This window comes from Microcebus murinus, chromosome 19, assembly GCF_040939455.1.
Source record: "Microcebus murinus isolate Inina chromosome 19, M.murinus_Inina_mat1.0, whole genome shotgun sequence".
NCBI lineage: Eukaryota > Metazoa > Chordata > Mammalia > Primates > Cheirogaleidae > Microcebus > Microcebus murinus.
Genome location: NC_134122.1, coordinates 31,987,532 through 32,007,251, shown reverse-complemented (window position 1 = coordinate 32,007,251; position 19,720 = coordinate 31,987,532). Strand labels below are relative to the sequence as shown.

At 42.8% G+C, this 19,720-nt stretch overlaps 1 protein-coding gene across 2 annotated transcripts in view; it reads left to right on the top strand.

Annotated features, from left to right (window-relative positions):
* Window positions 1-19,720, top strand: part of LOC105858819 (general transcription factor II-I repeat domain-containing protein 2B) — a 55,809-nt gene that overhangs the window by 17,972 nt on the left and 18,117 nt on the right. For both annotated transcript variants that reach the window (XM_012742189.3, XM_012742190.3), the window contains 6 exons: window positions 5,874-5,993; window positions 7,360-7,543; window positions 7,710-7,738; window positions 9,781-9,835; window positions 10,202-10,245; window positions 14,781-14,858. In XM_012742189.3, coding sequence (XP_012597643.2) covers window positions 5,874-5,993; window positions 7,360-7,543; window positions 7,710-7,738; window positions 9,781-9,835; window positions 10,202-10,245; window positions 14,781-14,858 — 510 coding nt within the window. The remainder of the gene's footprint in view (window positions 1-5,873; window positions 5,994-7,359; window positions 7,544-7,709; window positions 7,739-9,780; window positions 9,836-10,201; window positions 10,246-14,780; window positions 14,859-19,720) is intronic.

Genomic DNA, 19,720 nt, shown 5'->3' with positions numbered 1-19,720 from the left:
TTTATTTCTTATTTTTTTTTTTTTAGCTTGAGTTGCTGTTTGATAGGGTTTATTTCTGAATTCTCTATTCTATTTCATTGGTCTCAGTCTTTATGTCAGTACCATACTGTTTTGATTACTGTAGTTTTATTATATGTTTTGAAATCAGTCAATATTCCTCCAACATTATTCTTCTTTTTCAAGATTGTTTTGATTTTTTGGAATCTTTTGAGATTCCATATGAATTTTAGGATGGATTTTTAAAATTTGTACAAGAAGTACCATTGAGATTTTGACAGGGATTATAATAAATCTATAGATGGCTTTGGGTAGTATGGACATCTTAACAACATTAAGTCTGCCAATCCATGAACACAAAGATGTCTATTTTTTGTGTCTTCTCTAATTTCTTTCAACAATGTTTTATAGTTTTAGCACATAGGTTTTTAACTCATTGGTTAGGTTTATTCCTAAGGATTTTGTTCTTTTTGATGCTATTATAAATGGAATTGTTTTCTTTATTTCCTTTGCAGATTGTTCATTGTTAGTGTATAGGAACAAACTGATCTTGATGTGTTTAGTATCCTGCAACTTTGCTGAATTTATGAGCTCTAATAGTTTTTTGTGGGGAATTCTTAGGGTTTCCACATATATGATCATGTCATCTATGAACAGAGATAATTTTACTTCTTTCTTTACAATTTTTATTTCTTTTTCTTACCTAATTGCTCTGGCTAGGACTGTGTTGAATAGAAGTGGGGTGAGTGGACATTTCTTCCTTGTTTCAATCTTAGAGGAAAAGCTTTCAGTCTTTGATCATTGTGTGATGTTGGTTGTGTGCTTTTCATAAATGGTCTTTAGTATGTTGAGGTAGTTTCTTTCTAGTCCTTGTTTGTTGAGCATTTTAATCCTGAAAAGAAGTTGAATCTTGAAAATACTTTTTGGCAGTAATTGAGATGATCGTGTGGTTTTTGTCCATTCTGTTAATGTGGTGTATTACGTTGGTTGATTTCCATATGTTGAACCATCCTTGCATTTAAGAAATAAATCCCACTTGGTCTGTGTGTATAATCCTTTAATGTGCTATTGAGTTTGGTTTGCTAGTATTTTGTTGAGTTTCACATCATTATTCATCAGAGATAGAGGCCTGTAGTTTTCTTTTCTTGTAATATTTTTGTCTGGCTTTGGTATCAGGTAAATGCTGGATTTCTAGAATGAGCTTAGACGTGTTCCCTCCTGTTTAATTTTTTGAAAGAGTTTCAGGAGGATTTGCTGTAATTTTTATTTAAATGTTTGGTAGAATTCTCTGTTGAAGCCATCTGGTCCTGGGCTTTTCTTTGTTGGGGTTTTTTCATTATTCATGCACTCTCCTTACTCATTATTCATCTGTTGAAACTTTCTATTTCTTCATAATTCAGTCTTGGTAGGTTATGACCGGTTTCTTCTAGGCTATCCAACTTGTTGGTATATTATTGTTCATAGTTTTATCTTATAATCCTTTTTATTTATGTGGCATTGGTTGTAATGTTCCCCCTTTCAATTCTGATTTTAGTTATTTGAGTCTTCTCTTTTTTCTTCACAGTTAATATTCACCCATTCTATTCACAGCCCCTGTGAATTTTTTAATGTAGTCATAGCATTTAAAGTTCTTTTTTTTCTTTTTCTTTTTCTGTTTCTTTTTTTTTTCTTTGACAGAGTCTTGCTCCATCACCCTGGCTAGAGTGCAGTGGTATCATTGTAGCTCACTGCAACCTCAAACTCCTGGACTCAAGTGATCTTCCCACCTCAGCCTCCTAAGTAGCTGGGACTATAGGCTCATGCCACAAAGCCTGGCTAGTTTTTATGCTTTTAGTAGAGATAGGGTCTCACTCTTTTTTATTTTTGAGACAGAGTCTCACTCTGTTGCCTGGGCTAGAGTGCCATGGCATCAGCCTAGCTCATAGCAACCTCAAACTCCTGGGCTCAGGCAATCCTTCTGCCTCAGCCTCTCGAGTAGCTGGGACTACAGGCATGCGCCACCATACCCGGCTAATTTTTTCTATATATTTTTAGTTGGCCAATTAGTTTCTTCCTGTTTATAGCAGAGACAGGATCTCGCTCTTGCTCAGGCTGGTCTTGAACTCCTGACCTTGAGTGATCCTCCACCCTCGGCCTCCCAGAGTGCTAGGTTTACAGGTGTGAGCCACCATGCCCATCCCTGGGTCTCACTCTTGTTCAGGCTGGTCTCCAACTCCCAAGCTTTAGTGATCCTACCTTCTTGACCTCCCCAAGTGCTAGGATTACAGGCGTGAGCCACTGTGGTGCCGGGCTTTGTTTTAAATTCTTATGTGATAATTTTTTTAAATCTCAAGATCATTGAGTAATATGTGATAATTTTTTTAACATTTGAGTCATTTGTGGATTTGCTTATTTAGGCTTTTTTTTTTTTTTCTCCAAAGACAGGGTCTCACTGTGTTGCCCAGGCCGGAGTGCAGTGACCATTCACAGGTGCCATCATAGTGCATTACAGCCTTGAACTCTTAGGCTCAAAGGATCCTCCCACCACAGTCTCCTGAGTAGCTGATACTACCGATGTGTAGTGTCACACCCAGCTGTAGACATTTTTTTCTCTTGATCATGGATCACATTTTTCGACTTCTTCACATCTCTGTTAATTCTGTTTTATACCAGGTATTATGCAGGATCCATCGTAAAGTCTGCTAAATAACCTTGTGATTTGTTCTAGCAGGCAATTAAGTTATTGGCAAGTCACCTTGACTGCGTGGACAAGTTTATTTTGTTTTGCCCTTTGTCCTAGGGCATCACTCTTGGTCTTGGAATGTGTCCCTCACCCCTAACGTGTGACCCTTCTTGGGTTTCACAAGGTGTTTAACCAGCTTCTCTAACTTGGCAAGACTTAAATCCTAAACCCTCTCTTCCCAGCACCACACAAAAGTTTAAATCTCTGCTCAGCTCCTTAGCTTCCAAATGTTGCTTTTCCTTAGAGTCTCAGGCAGTTTGGGGACCAGTCAGGAATTTGAGGGGGGTCTGTATGAAATGTTGGGGCTCCCACCTCTGTGACTTGCTCCTTTCCAGGATTTCCTTCTTCAATTTCCAGCCACTATGGTAGTCTCAACCTATGACGTCGATTTCATCACTCTGCTAAGACTGCTGCTTTTGGGCTGAGTTCTATTTCTGTGGGTGCTATAGGAACTAAGGAGTTTCCCCACAGGGAAAAAGCCAGTTAAACATGAGTGTCACCTATAATGTGTGCAGCCCTTGCTTTCAGGATAGCAGTCCTTCCAGTCTGGGCTTCTGCTTGTTCTCAGTGCCTTCAAATCGCTGATCTTAATGTTTCGTCCAGAGCTTATCGTTGACGTTGGCAGATATACACTTCTCTGCCGTTACTGAAAACGCAACACTGGGAGTGATTCTCAAATGTGCGCTGTTTGTTTCTTCAGATGTTGTTTCAGAAGTAAGGAAAAATTACTGTGGAATTGCACCAGAAACGTATTTACCTTCCCCCTGAAGTTAGAAACCAAATCCTTGTTGGTATAAGAGTTGATTCAATAATTTTATACTAAAAACAACAGAAATTTCTGGCCGGGCGCGGTGGCTCACGCCTGTAATCCTAGCTTTCTGGGAGGCCGAGGCGGGCAGATTGCTCGAGGTCAGGAGTTCGAAACCAGCCTGAGCAAGAGCAAGACCCCGTCTCTACTATAAATAGAAAGAAATTAATTGGCCAACTAATATATATAGAAAAAAAAATAGCCAGGCATGGTGGCGCATGCCTGTAGTCCCAGCTACTTGGGAGGCTGAGGCAGAAGGATTGCTTGAGCCCAGGAGTTTGAGGTTGCTGTGAGCTAGGCTGACGCCATGGCACTCACTCTAGCCTGGGCAACAAAGTGAGACTCTGTCTCAAAAAAAAAAAAACAGAAATTTCTAATCAGAATGTATTAAGGTTATAAGTGCTTAATACTAAAATAATATTGAGGAGATGGACCAGGGTTGGCAAACTTTTTCTGTAACGGAGCAGATGGTTTATTTTTTAATCTTGGTGCCCTTCGCAATCTCTGTCACAGCTTCTCAACTTGCTATTTTAGTGCAAAAGCAGCCATAGGCGATATGTAAATGCACAAACATGGTCAAGAAACTTTTTTTATGGATACTGAAATGTAAATTTCATATAATTTTCATATGTCATGAAATGATCTTCATTTGAATTTTTTTAACTGTTTCAAAATGTAAAAACCAATCATGGCTCATATAGAAACAGGCAGTGGGCAAGATTGTCCCTTAGGCTATAGTTTACCCTCAAGCAAACCCTGCAGGCAGTGTTGTCTATCCTCAAACACTCTATTTACTTCTCACTTTACCTTGAAGCCAAAATCATTTGAATGGCCAAGCACACATAGGACTTCATCTGCTTCATTCCTTCAGCCTAATTACTGGCTCTGAAATATGAATATGCACAAGAATTGCTTTGCAGAAGTATATACACTAAGCTATATATTCTGAACTTAATGGATGACTGAAGGTTTTTAGGTATAATTTTGTCCATACACAGTTTTTGCCTTACGTTTGACCTTAAAACATAGCTGTGTTGTGTGGCCTCTCTTGCTCAAGAAATCACCACGTGACAGTTTTCAGTTGTGACCATTCTCAATTTATTGCCTCTCTGCTTCAAGTTCACCCTTCTTTATCCTGCTTTGTGATGTTGGAGTGGGGCCCCATGAACGTTTCTCCTGTGGCAACTGGCACAGTGTTCCCTTTGGTCGTAAGAGGGCTCTGGGCGGAGAGGGGGGCACTAGAGGAGGAAAGAACTTCTCTTCCTGTTTCTTGTGGGCTTTCACCTGCACGTAATGACCAGCAACACTGGGAGACCCGGTGGCACTCCTACCACACACAGCTTCCCAGTCATTTCTACTAGTACCCAGCTAGCTTTCCAGCAAGTCTCACAGAAGTCCCAGAAAATTCCAGAAGGAGGCTTCACAGTGAATTTCTGTGACACTATACCTACAGGCAGTTTCCCAGGGAATTTCACTAGTGCTCCCAAGAGTGGCTTCCCAGCAAATTCTGTTGGCATCTCCTTGCAAGTAGCTTCTAGAGAGTTCCACCAGCACCCTAGAGCACGTCTTCCCTATAATGCCCAGCAGGTCTTGTAGGTACCCACTGGTCAAATTGCAGGTGATTTCCACTGGCACCTCCAGAGAGCAGGTCCCTGCTCGCCAGAGAGCAAGCAGGTCCCTGCTCGCCAGCCACCACTTGAGACCCCCCCCCCCAGCAGCCTTTCCTGCAGTCCAGGGGGCCATGGCCACGTCCTCTCCCAAGAGATGTGGATCTCAGCCCCAGGGGCCCCCTTTGTCCTAATGTGTTCCTTCCCGGGTGCTCTGCCTCAGCCCAGGAGTCACGCTGCTGCCCCAACCTGCTTTTATGTACTCTGTAGAGCACTCAGTACCCCTGAGTAGTTAATCTCTTGTCACTAGTTGATGATTCTTTTATAAAACTCTCCCTGTTCAAATTCCTGAGCGGTTTCTGCCTCCTGACTAGACCCTGATTAAAACAATCAGTTTCTAAACTTTTGGAGCAGCATGTGATTAGGAGCTGGTCCTGAGTATGTTCAGTGGGTGGTCTTCCTTCACAGTTATTGTTACTCTTCAACTATATAGCAAGTAAAATTTCTGTTACAATTTCCTTTGTACTTCTACTATTTCCCTGTCTGTTGAATTTTTTATAGTTCTTTATCCTATTCTTCATTAATACCCTGTTCTTTCTTATTTTTTTAATTAAAAGATCTTATTTTATATTTATTTCTTTTTTTCCCCTTTTTCCTTTCGATAGCAGACACACAGACAGTAAGGCAGTGTGAGCGCAAATGCTCAGATACTCACCCGGTGCCCATCATGCGTTTGCAGGCGTTGCAGAGGGGCTGCGGGAGAGGAAGCCGCCCTGCCCTGCCAACGGGCTGCAGGTCCCCTCGGGAGAAACGGAGATACTCCGGAAGGCCGTGGAGGACTATTTCTGCTGCTGTTACGGTAACGTTGACTTTACGTGTGAATTCTCTAAAGAATGCACCGAGGAAACAGGACAGTGTCACAGACGGTTCTATTGGTGTGACTACTTAGGTTTTGAACATTTTTAGAACCTACATTCTCATTAAGCGAAGAGTCAGTTCATAATTACCAGATATGAGTGTTCTTACAGAAGGCAATTTGGATCTTGGGTCTTGTAAGCCACTGAACCTCCGTGTTGATCAGTCTTCATACCTTGATCTCATTTTAGGTCCCCACCCCAATGCCAGTGCACTTGTTAAAGACATTCAGTGTCACTTCCGTCACCCCCTCGCCTCTCAGTTGTCTCCCCACCTACCCACGCCTTTCCACGGGCAAGAAGACAAGGTTTAAAAATATATATACCTACACAGTGTTTTAAAAACCTGATAACCCAAAACGGTGCAGCTGCTGTACTTCATTGCAACATAAGGACCTTGCTGTCATTCTTACACAGCTTCAGGCATTTCTGTGACCTGCAGGTTCCTGTAAGCATTTGACTTTGGGGACCTCCAGTGTAGGTTATTTTGGGGTCTCAGGCTACACTTCTCTGTAAATAATGGGTTTCTAGCACCTAGGGGCTCTCCAGCCAGTGCAGAGAAACTGACATAGCCCCAGATGGTGACTTGGGGCCATGCTGAAGACATAACTTTTGGCAAGTCGGCCTTATGTGGTGTGACATAGTGTGAGTCAGGTCAGCCTTGGGTGAGGGCCTCTCATCCTCTTCTGGCAGCAGCCTAGGTAACAAAGGAGTGCTCCTTGCAGCCCTAGGGGTGCCAGGGTGAGTACCCCAAATTGTGCAACCTCCAAAAAAATGGAGAAAAAGACTTTTTATTTTCTTTTGTGTGAAGGTTTAAAGTAAAACATTGTATATTTTTTTTATTTTGGCCCTTTGGTTGGGGATTATATTAACTCAGGGTATACCAGTAGATGAATGGGGCCAATGGCCCCACCTGTATTTGTTTATTACATTAAATCAAACTAGTAGAATCTTATGCTCATACCATCTAAAGATGTTTTGGGGCCAGGTGCAGTGGCTCATGCCTGTAATCCCTGCACTTTGGGAGGGTGAGGTAGGAGGATCACTTGAAGCCAGGAATTTGAGACCAGCCTGGGCAACATAGTGAGATCCTGTCTCTAAAAAACAACAACAACAAAAATTAGCCGTGCGTGGTGACACATGCCTGTAGTCCTAGCTACATGAAAGGCTGAGGCAGGAGGATCACTTGAGCCCAGGAGTTCAAGGCTGCAGTAAGCAATGATCGTGCCACTGCACTCCAGCCTGGGCAGCAGAGCTTGTCTCAAAACTAGCAAAAACAAAACAAAAAAGACGTTTTGCCTCTTCTCTTAGGTAAAGCCTTAGGGACCACAGCGATGGTGCCTATTCCCTATGAGCAGATGCTACGAGACCAGGCAGCTGTGGTAGTGCAGGGGCTTCCGGAAGGAGTTGCCTTTCAACACCCTGAGAATTATGACCTTGCAACCCTGAAATGGATTTTGGAGAACAAAGCGGGGATTTCATTTATCATAAACAGGTGACATGCTCTGCCCCTTGTAACCTTAGTTCATTTAAACATATGGCAGCCCAATTTTAATTAATTTGTTAATTATGTCCTGTTACATTGCAAAGTTGATTTTTCAGAGTGTGATACTATTTTTCTTGTGTGTTCATGTCGGGTAATGGTATTGGTTTTCTTGCAGACCTTTCCTGGTTCCGGAGAGTCAGCTGGGTAAGTGACAGCTTCTCAGGCCTTGTGGCCACACCAAGCTGCCAAACCACTTCTTCTTCCTTAGTTAAAATGCGAGCTTTGGCATTCTCTGCTTTCTCCTCATTGAGGATGTATTCTGGGTGGAGGGTCAGATGTTTGTAGGGGATTTGCGGCTCAGGGACCATGGAGGGCAAGAAGACCTCCTCAGTCCTCGTGCACAGGAGCATGTGGAGCTGGGAGTCACTATGTGGCCTTTGACCGCCAGGCCCAGGCAAAGTATCGCTGGGGTCGAGATTAGATCTAGGATGTGTTCCAGGCTTCTGAGTCTCACTGTCTGGGGAAAGGAACAAGCCTGTCCATCAGAAAGCTGGGGTGACCCATGTTGCACTCAGGATGGCTGCAGGAAGTCCCCAAGAGCTGTGGGAAGGAGTTAGAATTGTTCAGTTGGAAGGGCTTCATGGAAGAGCTGGCCGTTAAGATAAGCAGAGCCTTGACAGGTTGGTTCCCTGGGGAAGCGCACTCCTCGTGAGCAGGCAGAAGCTCTGTGCAAGGGTGTTTGAGGCCATGTTGGGAACTCAGAAGCCCCCCAACCTCCTTAACTTATGATGATCAAGTGACCTCACCCCTAAACAGTAGCTTTACCGGAAACACTTAGAGATCTGCCTATGCCCACATCTTATTTTCTTAAATTATTAATTTGGAACATAGTTGGGAACCCTGGCCTGTCACTGTTAGTGAAAGATCAGGTGTAAAAAGGTTGTCTTGCTGAGACTGCCTAGGTAGAATAACGAGATGGCAGGGCGGGGGTCACACAGTTCACAAGGCACCTGCTGGGTACCGGGGCTGGAGTGACATGCCCGGTTCTTCTGAGCCACGGGCTAATCACAGAGTGAAGTCTCTTCCTGGAGCAGTGGTGAGTTTTTGTAGTCCTTTAGCTCACGTTAAAGGAGGAGCAAGTAGAGGGGAGGATGGCAGGTGACCATGTGATTGTTGTCCCACATGACTTGTATCTTTATTATAGAATAACAACAATACAGTTGCCCTCCCTTTGTGTACCTTCCAAGACCCCCAGTGGATACCTGAAACCTTAGATAGTCCCAAACCCTATATACACTGTGTTTTTCCTATACACACATACCTGTGATAAAGTTTAATTTATGAATTAGGCACAATAAGAGATAAATAATAACTAAGAACAATAATTATAACAATATACTGTAATAGAAGTTACGTTTTTCTTTCCATAAGTCAAGAACTTTCACATTTTCACTTAAAGGAAGCATCTTACAGCTCCTGTTTGGCATATCTGAGTTGCTATCATAACAACTCTTATGCTTTGGGGCCATTATGAAGTCAAATAAGGGTGACTTGAACACAAGCACCGAGATCCATCAACAGTTGATCTGATAAGCCAAACGGCTCCTAAGTGACTTGCAGGAGGGTAGCATAAACAGCGTGGAGTCGCCGGACAAAGGGACAGCTCATGGCCCTGGCAGTGCAGAACAGGCAGGCTCCAGTTTTCATCACCCTACTCAGAACAGCGTGCAACTTAAAACTTATGAATTGTTTAGTTCTGGAATTTGCCATTTAATATTTTCAGACCTTGGTTGACCTTGGGTAACGAACCAGGGAAAGTGAAACCGAGGATGAGGAGGGACTACTGTAATAGCAGCTGACACTTACTTAGTGCTTAAGATGTGCCAGGCACTGTTCTAATCTCTGTGCCTGTCTTCACTAATCCTCGCTCAGCCACCATGTTCATGAGGAAACAGAGGCAGAGGGAGGTTAGTGGCTTGCTCAAGGTTGCCCAGCTGGTGTATCAAGTCTGTGCCACACCTTTGCTCTGGCCTAGGAGCTCCTCACGCCCCCTCATCCTGGCCGTGCAAATGGCCCCAGAACACAGGCCGCTTTGGATTGGTGTCTCCCCCACTCCTACTCCGTGATAACCTCCAGCTGCAAGTTTTGTTTTCTCTGTTTTCGCTTTCAATTTATATGCCTTTGAATGTGAGTCATATTTCAAGGTGCTGAACGGGGCTGGTATGTGTCTTTTTATTCCTGTACAGGTGGTCCTGCGACGGGAACAGATGCCGAGAGATCAGTGGTATCGCCAAGCGAAAGGTAAAGGATAAATAATAAAAAGTGAAATCCATCTCTAACCACAAAGGGCTGGTTTTTAGACTGCGGAAAGGCTGCCTTAGAACATCTGAAGCACAATATGAGGGGTTAATATGCTGCTTTTCCTTATTTTCTTCTACATTCTTTATCCAAAAGGGTGTTTGGAATTATAAGACTATTTTCAGTTGACACCTTTCATTTCATAGCAAATTATTAAGAACACTAATGTTAGAGTTGAGACAGTTTTGCATTCAGTTGATTGGGGGGGGGCATCGGAGGGCTGGAGACCCAGGCATTGGAATTCAGCGCAGGTGCCTTTGGTCAGTCCTCACTCTGCCTGTCTTGACTAGGGTTCCCCTCTCCTTGCAGCTGTGGCCCCATCAATGTGAAAACTGAACCCATGGAAGATTCTGGTAGGTACACTGATGCTTTTGAAATCAAATGTTTAACAGGTCATCATTTGACTCTTTTGTTTTACCAAAAAATAATGAGTGCCTGAGTGCTAATTAACCTCAACTGCAGCCTTATTTGCAGAATAATCATATTTTATTCAAAGATCTAGAAAAGAGAGCCTTCTGATTCTTCTAATACAGTATTAGATACTTAGATGTTATTAAGTAGATATATTTGCAGACAAATTATTTTAATTATATGTAAATTAGAACCTGATTTTGAAATGAGAGCAGAGTTTTGAATACCAATTTGGAATAGAGGAGTGTTTTCATTTTTGGACATATTTTACTGTTTTTTTGCACTCTTCTGTCATTTGTAAATGTTTTACAATATAGGTGTGTTCTGATGATGTATAGTAGGAAAAAATCCCTCTTTGACAGATGAGCGTAGGTGACCCCCCATCCCTGCCTCTTTCCCACTCCTCACAAAAAGAAAACCAGCATTAATCAGAGGAAAAATGTTACAAGGTTAAGAATACAAAATTTTTTTTTAAATTCAAATGTTCCATCAAGGGATGGGAAAATACTGAAAGCATTAACGGGAAGGTTTAGAAAATTAAACAAGTACATAAAAGCAAAACTCAAAAAGATAAAAATGAACACAAACTGGCTATAGGAGGGTAAAAATAGAATTTTGCAATGCTTAGAAAAGCAGACAAGAAATATTTTACAGTGCAAAATGTAATTCAAATTCAATCTAAGATGATCCCAAAGAATAACAATGTTCTGTATTAAGAAGAAAATATGCAGAAAAAGGGAAAATAGGGATTTAAGCATGAGTAAAATGAAGTCAGAGCAGCAGCCTCCCTAAGGCCATCAAGAGGTGGTTTATGCTCAGCACTTCCGGGATCCCTGGGAAGGGGCCTAGGACATAGGTGGGCCTGCCCCCTTAGCCTGACTCCTCCTTTGTCACACTCCAGGGTCCTTTTGCCACAACTGTGGGTGCACATGTCCCTTTCATCCCCATGTAAACGTGTTTAGTGGAAGCCCCATCTTCAAATGCAAATGTGAGCTGGGCACCATGGCTCACACCTGTAATTCCAGCATTTTGGGATGCCAAGGCAGGAGGATTGCTTGAGGCCAGGAGTTCAAGACCATGAAATGCACAGTGGAAAGTTATATGAATAGAGAGCATATTTTTGGGCAACATAGTGAGACCCCAATTCTACAAAAAATAAAAGCAAAATTAGCCAGGGGTGGTGGCACACACTTTTAGTCCCAGCTGCTCTAGAGGCTGAGGGAGGAGGATCACTGGAGTCCAGGAGTTCGAGGTTACAGTGACCTATGATCACACCCCTGCACTCCAGCCTGGGTGACAGAGTGAGACCTTGTCTCTAAAAATAAAACAAAACAAAACAAATGAGAGTCAAAAAAATGGTGCTTGTCTGCTTTAGTGGTTCCAGGTAAAACTAACATGACTTGATGGTAAGAAACATGCCAAGTAATTCAACTCAGCAGAATTCAGCTGTTGACTCTTAATCTTATTTATGACATGACAGGCCTTAAACTCCTGCCCATTTAATTTTAGCCTCGGATGCTTTTCAAAGCCCAAATGTGTTCTGCCTGTGTCTTGGATGGTCACGGAGAATTTAAACCCCCCAAGGAGCAGGCTTCTCTTAGAAACTGGGAAGACATGGGCATGAGAGGTTATCAGTCTCCCTGGGGCCCTGTCACAGACCCCCCTGCCCCTCCCCGGCTCCCAGCTGTTGGGCCGGATGAGTTAAAATAGGCCTCTTTTGTTGCGGCCTCTCTTTGGAGATGTGTTTCAGTTTGAACAAAAATATGCTCCCTATTAATATAACTTTCCACTGTGCATTTCATCATGCAACATGAATCGCTTCCAGCTGCCCGCAGGCTCCGGAGAGCCGGCCATCAGTCGGTCTTATTTCTTATGATATTTGTGTAGCACTTCCTACACAAAACAAGTATCTCACGGTTTTGAATTTTTATTTTTATTTTTCTCTCTCTTTTTCTCTCTCGCTCTCTCCCTTCCTTTCTCATTTTGAGAAAGGCCAAAGTAAATCTGTTTTCATTAGCATTTTGAGCACATTCTGTGACTGTCAAATCTGGTTCCAATTGCCTGGATTAGAAAGGAATTTTCTTGACAGCACAGCTAGAGAACACATGTTTATCAAACGTTTCTGTTAGTAGACTTGTTAGTGCCTAATCAACAGGGAACTCATACTTTTCATTTAAAATTTATTACAAAATAGTATAAACAATTTATATGTTTGAAATGAAAAAATTCAGACTAGTATGTAGGGGAGGAAAGAAATAGATTTCTTTCCCATTGCTGGTTTGTGGATAAGGCACCCATAACAAAAGACAGGTTAACAAAAGAAAAGGGTACAAATGGACTTAATATGTTTTACGTGACATAGGAACTTTCAGAAATGAAGACCCAAAGGAACAGGGAAACCTGTCTGTAGGGGCTTAGGTTTGAAGAGTGGACAGTCGTGTGGAAGTGCAATTGGACAGGGGTTGTGATCTCATGGGAATAATCTGTGGGCAGTTGGCAAGGCCTTTGGTTCAGATTCTTCTGTGTCCCTGTGTCTCCTGAGATAGGGACATTCCTTTCCTCTGGATGTAGGGAGGGCACCTCTGGATTGAGGGTTTTCTGGCCTGCTTCAGGGGAGAAGGGTGAGGGGAAGGTGAGAGAGACCTTCCTGCTTCTGTTTTCTCAGTGCCAAGGTGCCATATTTTGGGGTACTGTGTCCTGAACCCCAATAAGTGATAAATAATAAGTAAACCCATCTTCACACTTCCACGCTCTCCTCTCAAAACTCCATCCCCCTGCACACCTCAAATTCCATACCCATTTTAGATGTAGCAACTCCTAACCATGGTGTGAAAATTCAGATCATTTAGAAACACTCACATAAATAGCTTTTTTCTTTTTTTATGCATAAATAGGCCCCCTTTTGTCAATGTTCATTTCATTGTGCCATCAGGTTACCTTTTTGCCCCATTTCTGAGCAGTTTCCTCAGCTTAATCTTCTATTTCAAAAATATGGCTATCAGCCATGTCCACTCAGTTCCTCAGTTTTCTACCAGGGTTTTCTTTTTGATAATCACATTTTTTTTTTTTTTTTGAGACAGAGTCTCACTTTTTTGCCCAGGCTAGAGTGAGTGCCATGGCATCAGCCTAGCTCACAGCAACCTCAAACTCCTGGGCTCAAGCAATCCTGCTGCCTCAGCCTCCCGAGTAGCTGGGACTACAAGCATGTGCCACCATGCCCAGCTAATTTTTTCTATATATATTAGTTGGCCAATTAATTTCTATTTATAGTAGAAACGGTGTCTTGCTCTTGCTCAGGCTGGTTTCAAACTCCTGACCTTGAGCAATTCGCCTGCCTCGGCCTGATAATCACATTTTTAATATCCAGATTTACTATCCTTATACCTGCAGAGTTGTGAAAGGTTTTCGGAAGCCCCGTCTTGTAAATTTAATGCTAAGCTGTGAGTCCTAAGCTGTGACAATGATTTTTGCTTTTGCTGCTATTAACATTCATGGCTAAATTATATGTATATTTTACTATCAGTTATCTATCACTGTATTAAAAAGCATTCAAAAATATAGGGGCTTCAACAGTGACCTTCATTTATGTGCGTTGGCTGGGCAGGCGTGGCAAGGGCTGGGTGGTCATGGGTCAGGGCCTCAGCCGGGACAGCAGGGCGTCTCTCCTCATGGCCTCACATCCTACAGGAGGCACTAGGCTTGTCCCCATAGCAAGGAGGTTCCAGAAGCAGCAGGGATGGATGCTCAAGAACTTTTCGAGTCCCTACTTGCGGCTCATTAGCAGATGCCCCATTGGCCAAAGCAAGTCACGTGCCCAGGCCCAGCGTTAAAGGGCAGAGAAGTAGACTCCACTTCTAGAAAAGAGATGTGGGGAAGACACATTGCAACAGGGCACGCATCCCAGACTGGGAGAAACCTGTGGCTAAGTTTTGCAGCTACCACACCTTTCTCTGATAGAGGCCTTTGGTTTACCAGTGTAGCAGAGTTTTGAAATCTGTCCCATTGTAATAGGTGAATTAAGATGATACGTGCTAATTCAGGTCCCACTAAAGGAGAATATTTACGGCCTTTCACATAAATGCATGCATATATTCAGCCATCTTGAAAGGAAAAATTTACCAAAATCGGGCCTGGGATTGGACACTGAGCTCTCCCTCCATTGCTTCTTCATCCTCCTTCTCTCTCCTTTCTGCTGTCCTTGTATGTGAAATTTACATGGATATTATTGGTACTATTTTATATATAAATATACACATAAATATATGCCTTACATATTTATATTCTTTTATATTTGTAGTATCTGTGTTTTTGTATCAATAAGCCAAATTTTGTTCACAGTGAGTGAACTACAAGTTCTTTTATTGATTGTAGTGTTGCAATATTAATCAAAACAGAACCTCGAACATTTTTTGGCTGTTCCTATTTCTCTGTTAGTAGGTTTAACCTAACACATAATCTTATAATTCTCATTATAAAGGCATTTCACTGAAAGCAGCAGCTGTGTCAGTCAAGAAAGAATCAGAAGATCCTAATTACTATGAATATAATATGCAAGGTAATACTGTTTTATACTGTTTTATAATAATTTTCTTCTCCAAAAATTGTTCATGACAGGAAATTTTAATGACCACCCATCTGAAAAACAGGCTAGGAGTGTATAGATCCATGTATGTTTACCTAGGATCTAGCATGCTGCCATTTAGGGAAAATAATCTTACAGCTATAAAATAGATTCTCATTTGCTTAAATCCATATGCTCTTAGGCATGTGAATGTAAAGGTATTTCATGATGTATTTTACTTGAGTTTATTAAATATTCTTATTTTGTGTGTGCCAAAATATTTTCCCTTAATCCCCTCCTAGCCAGCCTATCTTCTCTGCTACTGAAAAAAATATTAAAAGTTAAAAGAGGCAGGGTGCAGTGGCTCATGCCTGTAATCCCAGCTCTTTGGGAAGCTGATGCAGGAGCATCACTTGAGGCCAGTAGTTCTAGACCAGCCTGGGCAACATAGCAAGATCCCCATCTCTAAAAAAATTTTTTTTGTTTTAATTAGCTGGGCATGGTGGTGTGTGCCTATAGTCCCAGCTACTTAGGAAGCTGAGGCAGGAACATGACTTGAGCCCAGGAATTCAAGGTTCCAGTGAGCTATGATCATGCTACTACATTCCAGCCAAGGTGACAGAGCAAGACCCTGTCTCTAAAAAAAAAAAAAAATTAAAGAGATAAAGATAAGAAATTCAAATGCCTGCCCTTATTTGTTATTGCCTCATTGACATCAGCCAGTGGGGAGCAGAAGATAAGTCATATGAAATGCACACACTTTCAAACATAGCACAGGTGGGTGATCTGTGCACTAACACGGCCGGGTCCTCTACCCAAAGACCCAGAATCCTGCTGAACCACAGCATGTTGTCATGCTGACTTTTGTCCAACACTCAGATTCTTTATCTTTGAGCTCTTCTATGAATATAGGCAGAGTGCTAGAAATTTTGCAATTTAATTCCTCAAACATTATTAGCAAATTTGAAATGTTTGCTACAGAATCTTAATCTTGCAATTTTCTGGCAGCACTAAGTAGCTCCATAAGTTTTACTAAAAACCATTTTTCATAAAATCTAAAGGCAGAGACCAATGATTATGTCTGTTGTCATTACTCTGTCCTGGGCCAACTTCCCCCTGATCTTCCCCACCCGACCTGGCTTGTCGAAGTTCCTTGTGACCAGTCTCTTGTCCTCTAGGCAGAGGTTCCCTTTCAGGCCATCCTTCTGCTCCCCCCACCCTATCAGAGTTAGTCTCTGAAAATCAACCAGGGTCTGTTCATGTCCCCTGCCCCCGCCCCACCCCCATGCTCTTCATCTTCCCAGAGACTCTCTAAGTTAGACAGCTTCCTTCTCGATGCCAAAAGGGTTCAAAGTGTCTGACATCATGGACTGTTCAAAGTGTCTGACATCATGGCACTGCATGGTTTTGTAACCATTTAGGTTAAATATTCACATATGGAAATATTGATGTCTTTATATATTCTTTACGTGAGGGGGAAATTTTTAAGTCCACAAAGGTAGCACATGTGAAGTGCTCAGCATGGGAATTGGCCCTTGGGAAGCCACCCGATAAAGTCAGCCACGGCTCCACAGTGCTCAGAAGCTCATGCGAGTTTTACATGAAAATCTGATTCCCCATCCTGCCCCCGCCGGGACCTCATGCTCTGTCTGCAGCACAGACTTCTCAGAAAGCCCCCAGACACACACACACACATACATATATCTTGGCCCATGTGGAGGTCACGGGTGTCCTATAAGGCCTTCTGCAAGTGCAGGAGCCCATCTCCAGGGCCCGTGGGAATGGAGAGTGCGCAGTACAAGCTTTGCTGAGATGCACTGTGCCCAGGCCCCCGACGCTTGTGGATGTAAGAATATCAACATTGTTCAGTTTCCTGCCAGGTTTACAAGCCATGGTTTGGAGGAGGAGTCTTCCAAGCAAGGGGAAAGATAGATGCAGAGGCCCTGGGTTAAGGGATTAACATTGTCTCTCTCTCATCACATCATTCTCCTGTGTCTCCCTCTTCACATGTCTTTTTTTTTTTGAGACTGAGTCTTACTAGACTCTGTCTAGGGTGCCGTGGCGTCAGCCTAGCTCACAGCAACCTCAGACTCCTGGGCTCAAGCAATCCTTCTGCCTCCCGAGTAGCTGGGACTACAGGCATGCGCCACTATGCCCGGCTAATTGGTTTTTTATGTATATTAGTTGGCCAATTAATTTCTTTCTATTTATAGTAGAGACAGTGTCATGCTCTTGCTCAGGCTGGTTTCGAACTCCTGACCTCGAGCAATCCGCCCGCCTCGGCCTCCCAGAGTGCTAGGATTACAGGCGTGAGCCACCATGCCCGGCCTTAAAATTTACCTCTTAAGTGCACAGTTCGGTGGCACTAAGCACATTCACATTGTTGTGGAGTTATCACTACCGTTCATCTCCGGAACCTTTTCATCATCACAAACAGAAACTCTGCCCATTAACAACTCCCCGTCTCTCTCCTCCCAGCCCCTGGCAACCACTATGCTGCTTTCTGTCCCTATGAATTTGCCTATTTATAGATATTTCATGTATTTAATAAATAGAATCATGTAGTATTTATCTTTTTGTGACTGGCTTATTTCTTATAAAATCCTCAAGGTTTATCCATGCTGTAGCATGTGTCAGAATTTCCTTATCACTCGCTTATTTTTAATTTTGCCTTTTTTCTTTATGGAGTGGCTACTGTGTCTTGTCTTTAACTTACATTGGATGACTAAATCTGTGCTCCCAAGCAAGTCCATTGAAAATTGATCCTGCTGATGAAGAATTCTTCATCTTGAAGCATTTCAAGAATACACTTTTCCACTGTCACATTCCAGAGCATTTTGAATGTAATCTGCACTGAATTTACACAGTGTGATATTTAGTTCTGGATTTTGACTTTTTGAAATGGAAGAGGAGGAAAAGAAATGCATCGGCCTACTTGTTTTTGATGTAGACTTTATCTTGCTTAGAAATAAACCTAATAAGGGGCAATACGTTTTAACATTATTTACCTCTACTTCTGTTAAAGTCATATAAGTCTCAAAATGGGCAACATGAATTCTTTTTATATTTAACCGGCTTGTATTTGTTGGTAGCATTTGTGGCTGCATTTGCCCAGCACGAGCAGCTTGGTAATGCGGTTGGGAATTACTTGGTGTTCTATGAAAGAGCTAAGACTGCCTGCCGATATTGGTCCATAGCGTGTTTATTTCTTCACAGCAGGCTCAGACCCGTTAGCTCAAAAGCCAGCTGATGCCAGACTTAAATATTTACTCATTCAGTTGTTTCAAACATAGTCCAAATAAGCAGATTTTTAGCCTTCTCGAGAAGTTGCACCCAACACATCCTGCCAGCCATCGATAAGGAGAACCCCAGGGCTAGAGAGACCCAGGCCTCTTCTGCCCTTCAGAACTCTGCCCTAGAGACTTCCTCTGTGCTGCGGAGCCCCCTCGCCCTCACCTAGACCTGGACGCGTCACCTTAGGTGACAGAGTGTCAGACACAGATAAACGCTGCATGTTCTCACTCAGAAGCGGCAGCTAGATAATGTGCACACATGCATGTAGAGAGTGGAGTGACAGACAGTGGAGACGCGGGAGGGTGTCCCTCCCTCCCCCAGCAGTTCCCCTGCCATCTGCCCTTCTGATGGTGAGGCTCCCCCCTCCCCCAGCCCCCCATCCCAGTCCTTTCTCTGCTTGCAAACCTATCAAAGCAGCGCGCAGATAAAGGTGTGTGCCTACTGCCAGGTTGTGGTTGTGTCTTTCTCCTGATCAGCCCTGAAATCTCTCGCACCCCCTACGCTCCCTTTTCAGCAGAATTGTGGCAGAAATTGGCAAACTAATGAGCCGGTTCACAAATTCCGTACAGTGTTGTCATGCCGTGCACTTCAGCTATAAGAAAAACCTTTCACCTATGTCTGTCCTGCATGGGAGCAGCACTAGTGTCATTTGTCTTTAATGTCACCAGAATGGAAGTGGAACAGTTAGTTTCAAATTTAACAAGGGAATGAAAATTAGTGGTTGGATTTAGGCCAGAGTGTGTATATACGGCCTCGTGTGAGGCCATCGCCTCAAGTGACATGCGTTAGAAAGTTCCCACAGTTTCTTCTGGTCTTCTGCCCACCTTCACCATCTCACTGGCAGCCTATTCTCAGCCCACTCCTTAGGGTAAGCCTACTCCCTTCTGCCTCAACCTCCCTCCTCCTGCCTTCCCTTCCAGTATGACCAAACTTAATGTGCCATAAATGTTAAGAGTATAAACCTAATCAAGAGCAAGAGACTGGAGAAAGAAAAGAAAGCTTAAGTTCAGCATGTGCCTAGATATGTAATCCCCTCCCCCCCCCGTTTCTTCAAATAATTGTAGAATTGGCAAATGAACAAAATAGCATATTATGCTATGAAGGCTGTGGGCCCTTCTAGAGCACCCTGTTGGCTGTGAGTCTCCTAACCTGAAGTATGTGAGGGGTCCCCCTGATAGCACCTCAGTTGCTCTGACTTAAGTCATGGGAACAGGAGCTGAATTTAAGTGCCACAATTCTGGTCACTGTATACCTGAAACGCAAGAATGTAACAGGTTTGTTTGTCACTCATTGGAAAAAAACCCCACTTCCTATAAGAATCTAAATGTCTATGTCTGCACATCATAAGGGAAGAAAATACAAGAAAAACATAAATGAAATGCTTGTGTGTTCCTGACAGACATGGATTAATAATTTTATTTTATAGTCATTGATAATATCTATTTATTTGGATTTAGTCTTTTACCTGGCAAAATATTATAGATTCTAAATCTCCCCCTTTTTTTCACTGAAAGAATTTTGGGGAAGAAAGCGTAGGAAGTCATGAACTGGCACCATTTTGC